The sequence below is a fragment of the Triticum aestivum genome, chromosome 7B, assembly GCF_018294505.1.
Source record: "Triticum aestivum cultivar Chinese Spring chromosome 7B, IWGSC CS RefSeq v2.1, whole genome shotgun sequence".
Lineage (NCBI taxonomy): Eukaryota > Viridiplantae > Streptophyta > Magnoliopsida > Poales > Poaceae > Triticum > Triticum aestivum.
Window position 1 is genome coordinate 240,969,107 of NC_057813.1, and position 15,039 is coordinate 240,984,145.

Consider the following 15,039-nt stretch of genomic DNA (forward strand, 5'->3'; position numbering starts at 1 on the left):
TGATCTGCTGAGCTGAAGGTGATGGCGCACATGGACCACCTTAGCGGGCGTGTGGCCTCGAGCTTGGGAAGGACTGCATTCACCTCGCGAGCAAACTGCTTGAAGATGCGCTGAGAAGCTGGGGCCTGAGCTCCGTCCAAGATGCAAGCGATAGCGCGTGGCTCCTGGAAGCCCCCAGCCCCTTCGTCTTGGTGATGGTCATCATTCCATCTTGGTGGTGGCGGTAGAGGAGGAAGGCCTATGTTGCCCTGCGGGCGATCCTCGTGAGGCTAGAGGATCAAAAGTATGTCTAGAGAGGGGGGTGACTAGACTACTTGACCAAATAAAAATCTAGCCTTTTCCCAATTTTAGTTCTTGGCAGATTTTAGCAACTTAGCACAAGTCAAGCAATCAACCTACACATGCAATTCTAAGAGTTTAGCAGTGGAATGTAAAGCAATTGCATATGAAGGTAAAGGGAGGAGTTTGAGGGAGCAAACGCAATGTTGACGCGGAGATTTTTTAGTCGTGGTTCCGATAGGTGGTGCTATCGTACATCCACGTTGATGGAGACTTCAACACGAAGGGTAACGGATGTGCGAGTCCACAGAGGGCTCCACCCACGAAGGGTCCACGAAGAAGCAGCCTTGTCTATCCCACCATGGACGTCGCCCACGAAGGACTTGCCTCACTAGGGTAGATCTTCACGAAGTAGGCGATCTCCTTGCCCTTACAAACTCCTTGGTTCAACTCCACAATCTTGACGGAGGCTCCCAAGTGACACCTAGCCAATCTAGGAGACACCACTCTCCAAGAAGTAACAAATGGTGTGTTGATGATGAACTCCTTGCTCTTGTGCTTCAAAGATAGTCTCCCCAACACTCAACTCTCTCTCACAGGATTTAGATTTGGTGGAAAGAAGATTTGAGTGGAAAGCAACTTGGGGAAGGCTAGAGATCAAGATTTATGTGGTAGGAATGGAATATCTTGACCTTAACACAAGTGTAGGTGGTTCTCTCTCAGAAAATGTATGTTGGAAGTGTAGGCATGTTCTGATGGCTCTCTCCATGAATGAAGAGTGGGTGGAGGGGTATATATAGCCTCCACACAAAATCTAACCGTTACACATAACTTACCAAACTCGGTGGGACCGAATTGTGAAACTCGGTCGGACCAATTTAGTAAATAATGTGACCGTTAGGATTTTTGGTGGGACCGACATGTCATCTCGGTGGGACCGATATGGTTAGGGTTAGGGCATAACGTAATCTCGGTGAGACCGATACACAAACTCGGTGAGACCGATTTTGGTAATGGACACACAGAGGGTTGGTCAGGCAAACTCGGTGGGATCGATTCGCTAATCTCGGTTTGACCGAAGCGTTATGAAAGGGAAACAATGAGTTTGCATTGCAATCTTGGTGGGACCGATCTCTCATCTCGGTTTGACCAAAACGTTACGAAGGGAAACAAAGAGATTGCAATCCCATCTCGGTGAGACCGAGATCCCCATCGGTGAGACCGAAAAGTCTAGGGTTTGTGGCAGTGGCTATGACATCTGAACTCAGTGGCGCCGGATAGATGGTTTCGGTGGGGCCAAGTTTGACTTTTGGCTTGGGTCATATGTGGATGTGAGAAAGTAGTTGAGGGCTTTGAAGCATATCACTGAGCATTTTGAGCAAGAAACTCATTAAGCAACACCTCATCCCTTCTTGATAGTATTGACTTTTCCTATAGACTCAATGTGATCTTGGATCACTAAAATAAAAAATATAGAGTCTTGTGCTTTGAGCTTGAGCCAATCCTTTTGTCCTTAGCATTGTGAGGGATCCACTTTTCTCATCCATGCCATACTAATCATTGAGCTTTCCTGAAATATTTATCTTGAAATAGCATTAGCTCAATGAGCTATATGTTGTTAGGAATTACCAAAACCACCTAGGGAAAGTTGCACCTTCAGAGGCTGATCCCTCCAGGCTCCCTCGCGAGGCTGGTCCTGCCAGCGATCCTCGCGAGGTCGGTCACGCCACTCCTGACGAGGGCCTCGATCGTCCCATCGTTCTCCACCTCTTCCTCCTCCTCGGCCATAGCCCCGGTCATTGCGCTCGGGGCATCGACCGATGCATCCTTCTCGAACGGCACTGAGCTCCTGGCATTCGTTGGTGTTGTGGGTGTAGAGGTTGTGGTAGGCGCAGAATCGGGTACCCTTGGACAACTCCGGCTGGTCCCTGCCGCGCTTCGTGTCTGGCTCTGCTGCGAGCACGGCTGCTCCTTTGCGCTTCACGTCCTTGGCCTTGGCTTTCTTGTCTCCTGGGTCAGCAGCTGGAAGTTCGAGGAGGGAGAGGCGTCCTTCCTCAGCCCTTGCACACTTGGTCGCCAGGTTGAACAGCTCCAGAGATGTGCACAAATCCTCATGGATGGCAAGCTCCTCCTTCATCTTGACGTCACGAACGCCATTGGAGAACGCTGAGATGATGGCCTCCTCAGTCACCTTGGGAATCTTGAGGCGAGCGCTATTGAAACACTGGATGTACTTCTGTATGGTCTCTTCAGGCTACTGCTTGATGCGGCGCAAGTCACCCACGAACGGAGGGCGGTCGCGAGTGCCCTGAAAGTTGGCGATGAAACGGCTACGCATCTCGTCCCAAGAGGAGATCGAGCCGGGAGGCAGGTTCAGGAGCCAGGTGCGGGCACCATCCTTGAGCGCCATGGGAAACCAGTTCGCCATGACTTTTTCGTCTCGGTTGGCCGCCTCGATGCCTAGCTCGTAGAGCTGCAAGAACTCCGCGGGGTCGGCAGTGTTGTCGTAGCAAGGAGGCAGATCCGGCTTGAACTTGCCCGGCCAGGCGACGCTGCGCAGCTCAATGGTGAAGGCACGACAGCCTGTCGTGGCCACCAGAGCCTTTTGCGGACGCGGGGCCTGCTCTTGATGGTTCCCGCGCGCCGCCGCCAGGGGCAGCGCGGGGTCTTGGCATGCGGGAGCAGGGATGCGGTCTTGCCGTGCTGGGGCAGGGAGCACGTGAGCGCCTTCTTGAGATCGAGGGATTTCTTGGCAGCTCCTTTCTTGTCGCGCGGGCACTGGACACGGTGGGTCTTGTCCAGGGGCCGCGCGCCTTGGAGCCATGGCGCCTTCTTGGGGAGGAGGTGGCGGAGGCGTTCCCTGAGCCGCATCGCCCATGCAGGACGGAGGGCGAGGCAGCGAGAGAGATGACGCAGGAGAGCCCCCTGCGGTGCTGACGAGCTCGGTGATGCGAGCGAGCCACTCCTCGTAGAGGTCGTCGACGGGGTGGTAGTGCAGGAGCTCACATGCCAGGAGCAACGTGGCCTGCGCGTCCGTGGGGGCGCGACGAGCGTGAGACGATGAACCAGCTGGAGTCAGCGACGGAGTGGCGGTGCGGCCTTCCAGCCGCACCGAGGGATGCAGCAAAGATGCCTGCTGCTCGTTCCCCGCCGGGCCGGTGACGGCGTTGGCGGCGTTGGCGGCAGGCGATGGAGAACGACGAGGAGGCCCACCGACGGGGGCCGTCTGGGCGACGCGGGCGGCGAGAGCAACCCGGCGCTCGGCGCGAGCTTGGCGAGCATCTGGCATGGATGAGACGAAGCGATGGAACGCAGATCGGCGGAAAAAGGATTTCTGTGCACCCCCGCCTGGCGCGCTAAATGTCGGATATCGGGTTCCGGCAAAACCCTTAAGGTTCGAACTCTCGGGTGCGCACGAAGGTCTTCTCCCTACCGAACTACGCCCAAGACCTCGCCGCGATTCTAAGCTAGCACGATGAACAACACAAGAGACACAAGATTTATACAGGTTCGGGCCACCGTTGTGGTGTAATACCCTACTCCTGTGTGTGGTGTGGTGGATTGCCTCTTGGGCCGATGATGAACAGTACAAGGGAAGAATAGCCTCACGAGGGGTGTTCTTGTGGTGGTGTGCTTGGAGAGGAATTGATCCGTCTCTGTTGGCTCTAGATGAGGTTATCTCTCTACTGTGGTGGCTATCTCTATTTATAGAGGCCCTGATCCTCTTCCCAAATATTGAGCGGGAAGGGAGCCAACAACGGTCATTATAAAAGGGGACAGGTAGTACAAGCTATCCTGACTAAAGGTGGTCTTCGACTGCCAAAGGCACTGGCGATGACGCCGTCTTGGGCTCCACGGTGACCTCCGTCCTGCCGCTCTACTGGTCTTGATCTCGTTGCACCGATATGGAAATCTTTGCCTGATGCCTCGGTACTCCGTGCCTGCGCTTGCCCCCTTTGCACCAAAGAGGAAACGAGGACACTGTGTGGGCTGGCACCCGCCTGGCGCCCGCCTGGTCTTGATCGTCACGGCTTGCATCATGGGCACCTCGCGAGGTACCCCTTGCCTTGATCTGTCCGCCTCCTCGCGAGCCCGCCTGGTGAGGCCGCCCCTGAGGAGGCCTTGTGTCGTCCGCCCCGCGAGACTTGGCCCCTCGCGAGGGTCTTGAGTGTTTGTTGATGAAGACGGGCCGTACTGGGCCACTGCTGAGCCACGCTGCAGGCCGCAGGCAGGCAAGTCTGAGGACCCCCGTTCCCAGAACGTCGACAGGGGGCGACTGCTACGACGATGGTGGACGGCGCGCGAGAGAGGAGGGACGGGTTAGGGATTGAAGAGGGGAGCTGCTGGTTAGGGATTTGAGGATTAGGGATTCCTGTGATTTTACACTTAACCCCTCCATAAAAGATTGACCTGATCGGAGCTGAGAACGTGGCAGTCAACAAGTGGTCAAACGAGCCTATACGCACCGCATACGAGCAACAATTACCATATTTTCACGTCACATCATATATAATGACCGTAACAACCGTATTCTAAAGTTGGATGACTGTTGATTCAACTCTAATGACCGTGGGTGTATTTATCTCATAAAGCAATCAGCCACTTAGAGCAGGCAGAAAAATAAGGCCCTTGACGTGGCCGTTTTCTGGCCATAACTCACACCACCTTGTGTAGTGCCTGCCAAGAGCTAGTCCATACACCATCAACCTCGAGACCCAATCACCCAAACAGCCAAGTAGCCAAAAACTCCAGCCTTCCTACACCGAGAGCACCCAAAGCGCAGGCGCGCGTTTGATCAACCCCTGTATTCCCTCGCTCTTCTTTTCGTCCCCGTCGCACCGTCTCCCACCGCGCGATGGCGCCGAGCGCAAGCCCTAGCCCGGGCCTAGCGGTTACGGCGCCGGTCCACCAGGCCCGCGTGCGGGTGCTCCACCCGGGGCAGGGCCTGCCCCCCGCTGGCGCGAAGCCCGGCCCGGTGGTCTACTGGATGCTGCGGGACCAGCGGCTAGCCGACAACTGGGCGCTCCTCCACGCGGCGAGCCTCGCCGCCGCTTCCGCGGCGCCGCTCGCCGTCGCGTTCTCCCTGTTCCCGAAGCCGTTCCTCCTCTCCGCGCGCCGCCGCCAACTCGGATTCCTCCTCCGTGGCCTCCGCCGGCTCGCCGCCGACGCCGCCACCCGCCGCATCCCCTTCTTCCTCCTTACCGGTACGCCCTTCGCCTTTATCCCCTTCTGGTGGCTGACTTGTCGGCCCCGCGTTTTCGGAAGAGGGAACTGATTTCCCGGTACGAGAAATGTGCTGTAACCGTTTATTACATTTCGCTGACAGGTGGGCCCATGGAGATACCAGCGCTGGTGCAGCGGCTCGGGGCGTCGGCGCTGGTTGCCGACTTCTCACCGCTCCGGCCGGTTCGCGAGGCACTGGACGCAGTAGTCGGCGCGCTGTGCCGCGATGCTGCCAGTGTGGCCGTTCACCAGGTAGAATTCGAACCGGAATCACAAGGGAAGTTGCAGTCGTTTTCAGGGGAATTCGACTGAGAGACATGCGGGCTTTGTGGGGCATTGGCACGCAGGTGGACGCCCACAACGTGGTGCCGGTATGGGCGGCATCGGGGAAGCTGGAGTACTCTGCCAAGACCTTCAGAAGCAAGATGAACAAGGTGTTGGACGAGTACCTGGTCGACTTCCCCGAGTTTGCAGAGGTGGTGCCATGGGACAGGGACCAACCAAAGGACATTGATTGGGATACGCTAATTGACACGGTTTGCAGGTCCGGATGTGTTGCGATAAATTTACTGCATATGTGATGTGGAATGAAGAACTTGTTATGAGTGGTGTTCGATTCTTTGCTGATGTTGCAGCCAGGCAGAGGACGTGCCAGAGATTGACTGGTGTGAGCCAGGCGAGGCGGCAGCAATGGAGGCACTTCTGGGTACCAAGGATGGGTTCCTAACGGAGAGGATCAAGAGCTATGATTCGGACCGGAATTATCCCACAAAGCCAACGGCATTGTCCGGCCTCTCTCCCTACCTGCATTTTGGGCATATTTCAGCACAAAGATGTGCTCTCGAGGCAAAAAAACGTCGCCATCTTAGTCCCAAGGTGCCATTATTTACTTTGTGAATCTTGCGATTTGAGACCTTATGCAATAAAATGATACTCCTATATCATTAGATGTCAGAATATATTTCTTCTTAACAGCACCAAACGGCAAATCTGAATTTCAGTGCTGAAGTTAGTATTGTTATCAAACAGTGAAAGGCCAATGACTGATAGCTCTGTGAAATATCAATTGTTTGGGAACAGTCAGTGGATGCTTTCTTGGAGGAGCTGATAATAAGGAGAGAGCTAGCCGACAACTTCTGCTACTATCAGCCTCACTATGATTCGGTAGCCGGGGCTTGGGAGTGGGCGAGGAAGACACTGAAGGATCATGCTGCCGACAAAAGAGAGCACATTTACACGTGACTATATTTTGTATTTGGGCTATATATGTATATCTGCTTGTCAGCAGTGAGGCAAAAGGCTCCTTAACTAGAATTTACTTTGGCTTGCAGGAGGGAGCAGCTTGAGAATGCAAAAACAGCTGATCCTGTATGTTTTAAATAACACCGTTCTACTCCTGGAGATACTAACGTCATTCTTACCTCATTTACTAATCGAGTTAGGTGTTTTCTTCTTGGATTCTTTATCAGCTCTGGAATGCATCACAGTTGGAGATGGTCCACCATGGAAAAATGCATGGATTCATGCGGTAAAATAAATTATGCCTAGTTACCTACTTTAGATATCATATTTTTAATGCATTTTATTTGATCTTTCATTATGTTGATGTCATTTGGGTTGGTACGAATTGCCTGAGAAGATTATTCTTGTTGCTAAAAAGATGAAAAATTAAACTAATTATGTCTATAATCCATTAACCCATGAAGATCTTACAGGTCCAAGTAGGTGGCAAATCTGTGCGATTTAGAAAAAGAACATTTGAGTATCTATACTTCTGTGTTCTAAATTATTGTTTACTTCTGCAGTTATGTTCTTTGTAAAGCATATTACTCTGCCCTGACATGGTAGTTTTCTGCAGAATGTATTGGGCCAAAAAAATTCTAGAATGGACCAGTGGACCTGAAGAAGCACTTTCAATAGCAATATATTTGAATGACAAGGTAATTTTGAGATGTTTGGCAACATTGTAGAGTTTTATTATGTTGCATTTCTTGGTGCTGGCAAATAGCTTCAATTGATAAAACACATGAAGCACATTATACAGTCATAATGAGTGAGAAACTAAACTTGCCAAATTTTAGTGTAAGATCCTATGCAATTACAGATCTCCTGAAAACACCGAACCATCAGTTGCAAGAGCCTACATTTGATTAAATTTGTTTATAGTACTAATTATGGGACAACAGAATTTATGTTGATATGGTGGTGTAACAAGTGAAGTTGACGCCGGGCTGAAGTCAGCCAATCACTGCAAACTCTGGCGAAACAAGTCCAGCAGCCATGGGTATCACCTGGACAATCCAAAGGGATCACGTAGCAATTAGGAGCATCACAGCCCGAATCCAACGCACTTTAGTTATCAACTAGTGCGCACGCAGATATTGTCTGCCTCCACCCTCCAGTCATGCCAATTTTCTGGTTTTCTAGTCTCTGAAAAATAACCTGTCCCCTTGTATGGCCGGCTAGGCCTTTATTTATAGTGCACCCAGGCACAATGCTATACTCTCTAGGACTCCGTTTCCATGCCCAACGGGAGCATCAGACTAGGACTAACATTTTTACAACAGACATGAGGACAAAACCGCTTCAGCCACCATTTTGGTAATGTAGGATGCAACTAGATTGCCAACTAATACTCGTATTTTATACGAAAACCTATGAACCGACTAACTCAACAGCCGGCCTTAGAGAAACTGCCCTGATTCCATGCCATCACGAGCATCCTGAGAGGCTTCAGCTACCATTTTGAGCAAAAGGCTGAAGTTTTGAAACGGTGTGTGCTATTTTCAGAAGGTTTTCTTGCCTGACTTTCTTAAGCTTAGATTGCACTTTGCCTAATTTGTTCTATGGCATTTAGCTTGTCAATACCACCAAAGACTTATGTTGTCCTGCACATAGTTACGACCTACAAGTATTTCTGTCGCCTATGCTGGAGAGAAGAACACCGTTTAGTGTTCTTTGTGAATGCTGATTGTTCTGAAGATGTTTTTTTAACTCTACAGTGATTTCCTTTTAGTCGCAAGTGGCAAATAGATGTCCAAGTTACGTCTAATAATCAAGAGAAATTTTGCTTGGTTGGTTCTTTTACAACAAGTTGGATGTAAGATGTCCATTACAAGTTGGGAAAAAGATCCCCAGGGAATAGCTCGAAACTATATCTAGATTGCCATAACCACCATTTTATCTTTCCTAGTTCATGTTATTAGCTGTTCACTTTTAATTACTTGGAACGATTGGTAAGTCTTTTTAGAAAGCTAAAAAGTTCTGCTTCTCATTGCATTGATAGAAATAAAATGGTTATAAGTCTAAGGCTAGGCATAGCAACCGAACACAACCACGGAGGACAACAACTAACAACCATTAGACAGTCGTTAGTTGTTACGATAGACAAACCATCAAACCTGCATCGGCTGTAATCTGTTGCAGTATGTTTTTGAACTAAATCTTTGGAATTAATCTGTTGCAGTATCACATAGACGGCAGGGACCCCAATGGCTATGTTGGTTGCATGTGGTCTATCTGTGGCCTCCATGATCAGGTTGGTGAGATCCCCTTGTTTTGCATTTAAACCCTTGAAAATCCTATTCAGAAATGCATTTATTAATCACAGTTTGGAGGCTTGCGAGTAGTTTTTACAACCGTACTATTTTCTTAGGGTTGGAAGGAGCGTCTGGTATTTGGAAAGATACGTTACATGAATTATGCTGGTTGCAAGAGAAAATTCAACGTCGATGCCTACATTTCTTACGTCAAAAGATTGGTTGCTCAACCCAAGAAAAGGAAACCGGAGGAATCTCTGAATTCAGCAGCCAAGTACTCGAAGTCTGAGAAGGACTAGTCCAGCTACTAACTCTAGTTCCGCATTGATTTTGTTTCTGGTCTATAGTGGTAATTGGCAGTTAAAGACAACTTAAATATTGCAATTAGTTGTTTGTTCATTTTAGCTCGTGGGTTACATAGGATTTTTTTTGCGGGGAGGTTTACATAGGCATTTGATCTTCAACAGTAAGAATGTAGAGGCATGCTCTCTCGCTCCATGATGCATCTTCGAGAAATCTTCGCTAAAGGCACATATACCTGTGTACCCACGTCGTCACATCCTCTTGCCCTGCTTCTCCATGAGAAACTAGACCGCCTCCTCCATCTCGCTGCCTCAATGAGAATGGCATCTCAAAACTGCGAGGCGCAATGAGATCAGACTGGATAGCACTCCCGCTCGATCTCATTTGTTACTTTGCCGACCTCATCCTTACCACCAGCGAGATGTTTACATTGACACACAACACATCTACATGGCATGGAGGGACCCCATGGAGCATCGATGCCATACAAATGCTAGGACAACTTCCTCCAATTTCATCCACATATGTGGGTGACGACACTAGTCAGCCTCTTCGCGGGCCTCTTTCATCTGTACTCACTGCTCAGTGGGCATACCCTCCTCAGGGTGTCTTGGAGACTTCATGATTATACTCTTTGGTGGTGAGGCCATGTCGTAACCAAATCTGAGTAGTAGACGGACATGAGAGAGGCGTAGGGTGTATTATGACGTTCTTGGACAGCGCAGGCAGTGAGCATCTGGGCTAAGTTCATGTGGAAGAAATTAGCATGTGTGTTAAGTCTACCTCTGAATAATAGCCAAGCAAAGATCTTAATTTTGTTGGGGGTTCTTAAACGCCAAATGAGATCAACATGATCATCCTCGTCTTCGTGCATTGTGATATATATCACATGTTGCTTTGGAGGAGAAGTTGGATCCATGCACAAGGTTGATGGAAATATGCCCTAGAGGCAATAAATAAAATGGTTATTATTATATTTTCTTAATCATGATAAAGGTTTTATTATTCATGCTAGAATTGTATTGATCGGAAACATAAATACATGTGTGAATACATAAACAAATACCGTGTCTCTAGTGAGCCTCTACTAGACTAGCTCGTTGATCAAAGATGGTTAAGGTTTCCTAACCATAGACATGAGTTATCATTTGATAACGGGATCACATCATTAGGAGAATGATGTGATGGACAAGACCCACCCGTTAGCTTAGCATAATGATCGTTCAGTTTATTGCTATTGCTTTCTTCATGTCAAATACATATTTCTCCGACTATGAGATTATGCAAATCCCGGATACTGTAGGAATGCCTTGTGTGCTATCAAATGTCACAACGTAACTAGGTGATCATAAAGATGCTCTACAGGTATCTCCAAAGGTGTTTGTTGAGTTGGTATAGATCGAGATTAGGATTTGTCACTCCGAGTATCGGAGAGGTATCTCTGGGCCCTCTCGGTAATACACATCATAAGCTTGCAAGCAAATGACTAAGGAGTTAGTCACGAGGTGATGTATTACAGAACGAGTAAAGAGACTTGTTGGTAACGAGATTGAACTAGGTATGAAGATACCGACGATCGAATCTCGGGCAAGTAACATACTAATGACAAAGGGAATAACGTATGTTGTCATAACAGTTTGACCGAGTAAAGATATTCGTAGAATATGTAGGAGCCAATATGGGCATCCAGGTTCCGCTATTGTTTATTGATCGGAGAGGTGTCTCGGTCATGTCTACATAGTTCTAGAACCCGTAGAGTCCGCACGCTTAACGTTCGATGTCGATTTGGTAACATATGAGTTATGTGTTTTGGTGACTGAATGGTGTTCGGAGTCCCGAATGAGATCACGGACATGACGAGGAGCTCCGGAATGGTCCGGAGGTAAAGATTGATGTATAGGACGATGCTATTTGGTCTCGTTTCGGAATGCGCCGGAAAGTTATCGGAATACCGGAAGGGGTTTCGGAGGCACCGGGAGAGTATTGGGCCTTATTGGGCCATGTAGAGGGAACACACCAGCCCACATGGGCTTGTGCGCCCCCCCCCTAAGGCAGCCACGCACAATTAGATGGAAGGGGGAGGCGCCACCTCCTCCCACCATATCTCCGGAAGGGAGAAAGGAAAGAGAAGGGGCGCCTCCCCCCTTTCCTTCTCCCTTGTGCATTATATGGAAGGGGGCGCACCACTAAGAAAATCCTAGAGTGGCCGCCGACCCTATTGGAGGCGCCCTAGGGCTGCCTCCTCCCCTCCCACACCTATATATATGTGGGGAGGGGTGCCACACAATACAAAGCTTATTCCACGTCGTGTGTCGGCACCCCTCCGCCTCTAGTTTACTCCTCCGCTCTAGATCGTCGCAGTGCTTAGGCGAAGCTCTGCAGGATTGCTTCACCACCACCGTCACCACACTGTTGTGCTGACGGAACTCATCACCACCTCTCTATGCTTGCTAGATCAAGACGGCGAGGACGACACCGAGCTGAACGTGTGCAGAACACGGAGGTGTCATGCGTTCAATACTTGATCGGGCGGATCGTGAAGGTGTACGACTACATCAACCGCGTTGAATAAACGCTTCCGCTTACGGTCTACAAGGGTATGTAGACACACTCTCCCCCTCATTGCTATGCATCTCCATGGATAGACCATTGCGTGTGCGTAGAAATTTTTTGTTTTCCATGCTACGTTTCCTAACAATGGCATCAGAGCCAGGTCTATGCGTAGATGATATGCACGAGTAGAACACAATTGAGGTGTGGGCGGTGATAGTCATACTGCTTACCACCAACGTCTTATTTTGATTCAGCGGTAGTGTGGGATGAAGCGGCCTGGAGCAACCTTACATGTCCACGCACATGAGACCGGTTCCACCGACAGACATGCAACTAGTTTTGCATAAAGGTGGCTAGCGGGTATCTGTTTCTCCTACTTTAGTTGAGTCGAATTTGACTACGACCGGTCCTTGAAGAAGGTTAAAATAACAAACTTGATGAATCGCCGTTGTGGTTTTTGCGTAGTTAAGAACGGTTCTTGCTAGAAGCCCATAACAGCCATGTAAAACTTGCAATAACAAAGTAGAGGACGTCCAACTTGTTTTTGCAGGGCATGTTGTGATGTGATATGCTCAAGACATGATGTGATATACATTCTTGTATGAGATGGTCATGTTTTGTAAATTATCGGCAACCGGTAGGAGCCTTAGGGTTGTCTCTTTATTGTATGAAGTGCAAGCGCCATGTAATTAATTTACTTTATCACTATGCATTAGCGATAATTGTAGAAGCAATAGTTGGCATGACGACCTCAATGCAATGATGATACGATGGAGATCAAGGTGTCAAGCCGGTGACGATGGAGATCATGACGATGCTTTGGAGATGGAGATCAAAAGCACAAGATGATGTGGCCATATCATGTCACATATTTTGATTGCATGTGATGTTTATCCTTTATGCATCCAATTTTTCTTAGAATGGCGGTAGCATTATAAGATGATGCCTTCACTTAATTTCGGGATAAAATTGTTCTCCCTGAGTATGCACCCTTTCTACAGTTCGTCATTTCGAGACACCTCGTGATGATCGGGTGTGATAGACTCTACATTCACATACAACTATTGTAAGACAGTTTTGCACATGTAGAATACTTGGGTTAAACTTGACGAGCCTAGCATGTACAGATATAGTCTCGAAACACTGGAGACCGAAAGGTCGAACATGAGTCATATAGTAGATATGATCAACATAGAGATGTTCACCATTGATGACTACCCCATCTCATGTGATGATCGGACATGGGTTAGTTGATTTGGATCATGTATCACTTAGATAACTTGAGGGATGTTTATTTAAGTGGGAGTTCTTAAGTAATTTGATTATTTGAACTTAATTTATCATGAACTTAGTTTTGTAATTTTGCATATCTAGCTATGTTGTAGATCAATAGCTCGCGATATAGCTCCCCTATTTCGATATGTTCCTAGAGAAAACTAAGTTGAAAGATTATAGTAGCAATAAAGCGGACTAGGTCCGTGATCTGAGGATTATCCTCATTACTGCATAGAACAATTATGTCCTTGATGCACCGCTAGGTGACAGACCTATTGCAAGATCAGATGCAGATGTTATGAACGTCTGGCAAGCTCGATATGATGACTACTTGATAGTTTAGTGCACCATGCTTTACGGCTTAGAACCGAGACTTAACGTTTTGAATGCCACGGAGCATATGATATGTTCCAAGAGCTGAAATTGGTATTTCAGACTCATGCCCGTGTCGAGAGGTATGGGACCTCTACTTTGCCTACAAGATGGAGGAGAATAGCTCAGCCAGTGAGCATGTGCTCAGAATGTCTGGGTACTACAATTGCTTGAATCAAGTGGGAGTTAATCTAACAGATAAGATAGTGATTGACACAGTTCTCTAGTCATTATCACCAAGCTACTAGACCTTCGTGATGAACTATAATATGCAAAGGATGAGAAAAATGATTCCCAAGCTCTTCGCGATGCTGAAATCGGCGAAGGTAAAAATCAAGAAAGAGCATCAAGTGTTGATGGTTGACAAGACCACTAGTTTCGAGAAAAGGGGTGAGGGAAAGAAAGAGAACTTCAATAAGAATGACAAGCAAGTTGCCACTCCCAGAAGCCCAAAGCTGGACCCAAGCCTGAAAGTGAGTGCTTCTACTGCAAAGGAAATAGTCACTAGAAGTGGAACTGCCCCAAATACTTGGCGGATAAGAAGGATGGCAAACTAAACAAAGGTATATTTGATATACATGTTATTGATGTGTATTTTACTAGTGTTCATAGTAACCCCTAGGTATTTGATACCGGTTAAGTTGCTAAGATTAGTAACTCGAAACATGAGTTGTAGAGACTAGTTAAAAGCGAGGTGACGATGTGTGTTGGAAATGATTCCAAGGTTGATATGATCACCATCGCACGCTCTCTCTACCTTTGGGATTAGTCTTGAACTAAATAAATTTTATTTGGTATTTGAGTTGTGCATGAATATGATTAGATCATGTTTATTGCAATACATTTATTCATTTAAGTCAAAGAATAATTGTTGTTCTGTTTACATGAATAAAACCTTCTATGATCATACACCCAATTTGAATGGCTTATTGAATCTCAATCGTAGTGATACACATATTCATAATATTGATGCCAAAAGATGCAAAGTTGATAATGATAGTGAAACATATTTGTGGCACTGCTATCTAGGTCATATTGATGTAAAGCGCATAAAGAAACTCCATACAGATGGACTTTTGGAATCACTTAATTATGAATTATTTGATCTTGCGAACCATGCCTCATGGACAAGATGACTAAAACTCCGTTCTCCAGAACAATGGAGCGAGCTAATGACTTATTGGAAATAATACATACCGATGTATGTGGTCTGATGAGTGTTGAAGCATGCGGCGGGTATCGTTATTTTCTGACCTTCGCAGATGATTTGGGTAGGTATGGGTATATCTACTTAATGAAACACAAGTCTGAAACATTTGAAAAGTTCAAAGAAATTTCAGAGTGAAGTAGAGAATCATCGTAACAAGAAAATAAAGTTTCTATGATCTGATCGCGGAGGCGAATATTTGAGTTACGAGTTTGGTCTTCATTTAGAACAATGTGGAATTGTTTCACAACTCACGCCACCTGGAACAACACAGCGTAATGGTGTGTC

At 47.7% G+C, this 15,039-nt stretch overlaps 1 protein-coding gene across 1 annotated transcript; it reads left to right on the top strand.

Annotated features, from left to right (window-relative positions):
- Positions 1-5,015: 5,015 nt before the first annotated feature.
- On the top strand, positions 5,016-9,445 carry LOC123158043 (deoxyribodipyrimidine photo-lyase). Its single transcript, XM_044576186.1, has 10 exons — positions 5,016-5,483; positions 5,606-5,754; positions 5,850-6,046; positions 6,138-6,378; positions 6,583-6,740; positions 6,834-6,870; positions 6,972-7,030; positions 7,361-7,442; positions 8,969-9,040; positions 9,158-9,445. The coding sequence occupies exons 1-10, from the start codon at positions 5,135-5,137 to the stop codon at positions 9,338-9,340; spliced, it is 1,527 nt and encodes a 508-aa protein (XP_044432121.1). The 5' UTR covers positions 5,016-5,134; the 3' UTR covers positions 9,341-9,445.
- Positions 9,446-15,039: the final 5,594 nt, after the last annotated feature.

What these genes read in the sequence shown, in the direction of transcription:
- LOC123158043 (XM_044576186.1), top strand. Translation starts at nt 5,135, where the DNA reads ATGGCGCCGAGCGCAAGCCCTAGCCCGGGCCTAGCGGTTACGGCGCCG. An exon ending in CCAGTGTGGCCGTTCACCAG is followed by an intron (nt 5,755 to 5,849) that starts GTAGAATTCGAA and finishes ATTGGCACGCAG; the next exon opens with GTGGACGCCCACAACGTGGT. An exon ending in CTAATTGACACGGTTTGCAG is followed by an intron (nt 6,047 to 6,137) that starts GTCCGGATGTGT and finishes CTGATGTTGCAG; the next exon opens with CCAGGCAGAGGACGTGCCAG.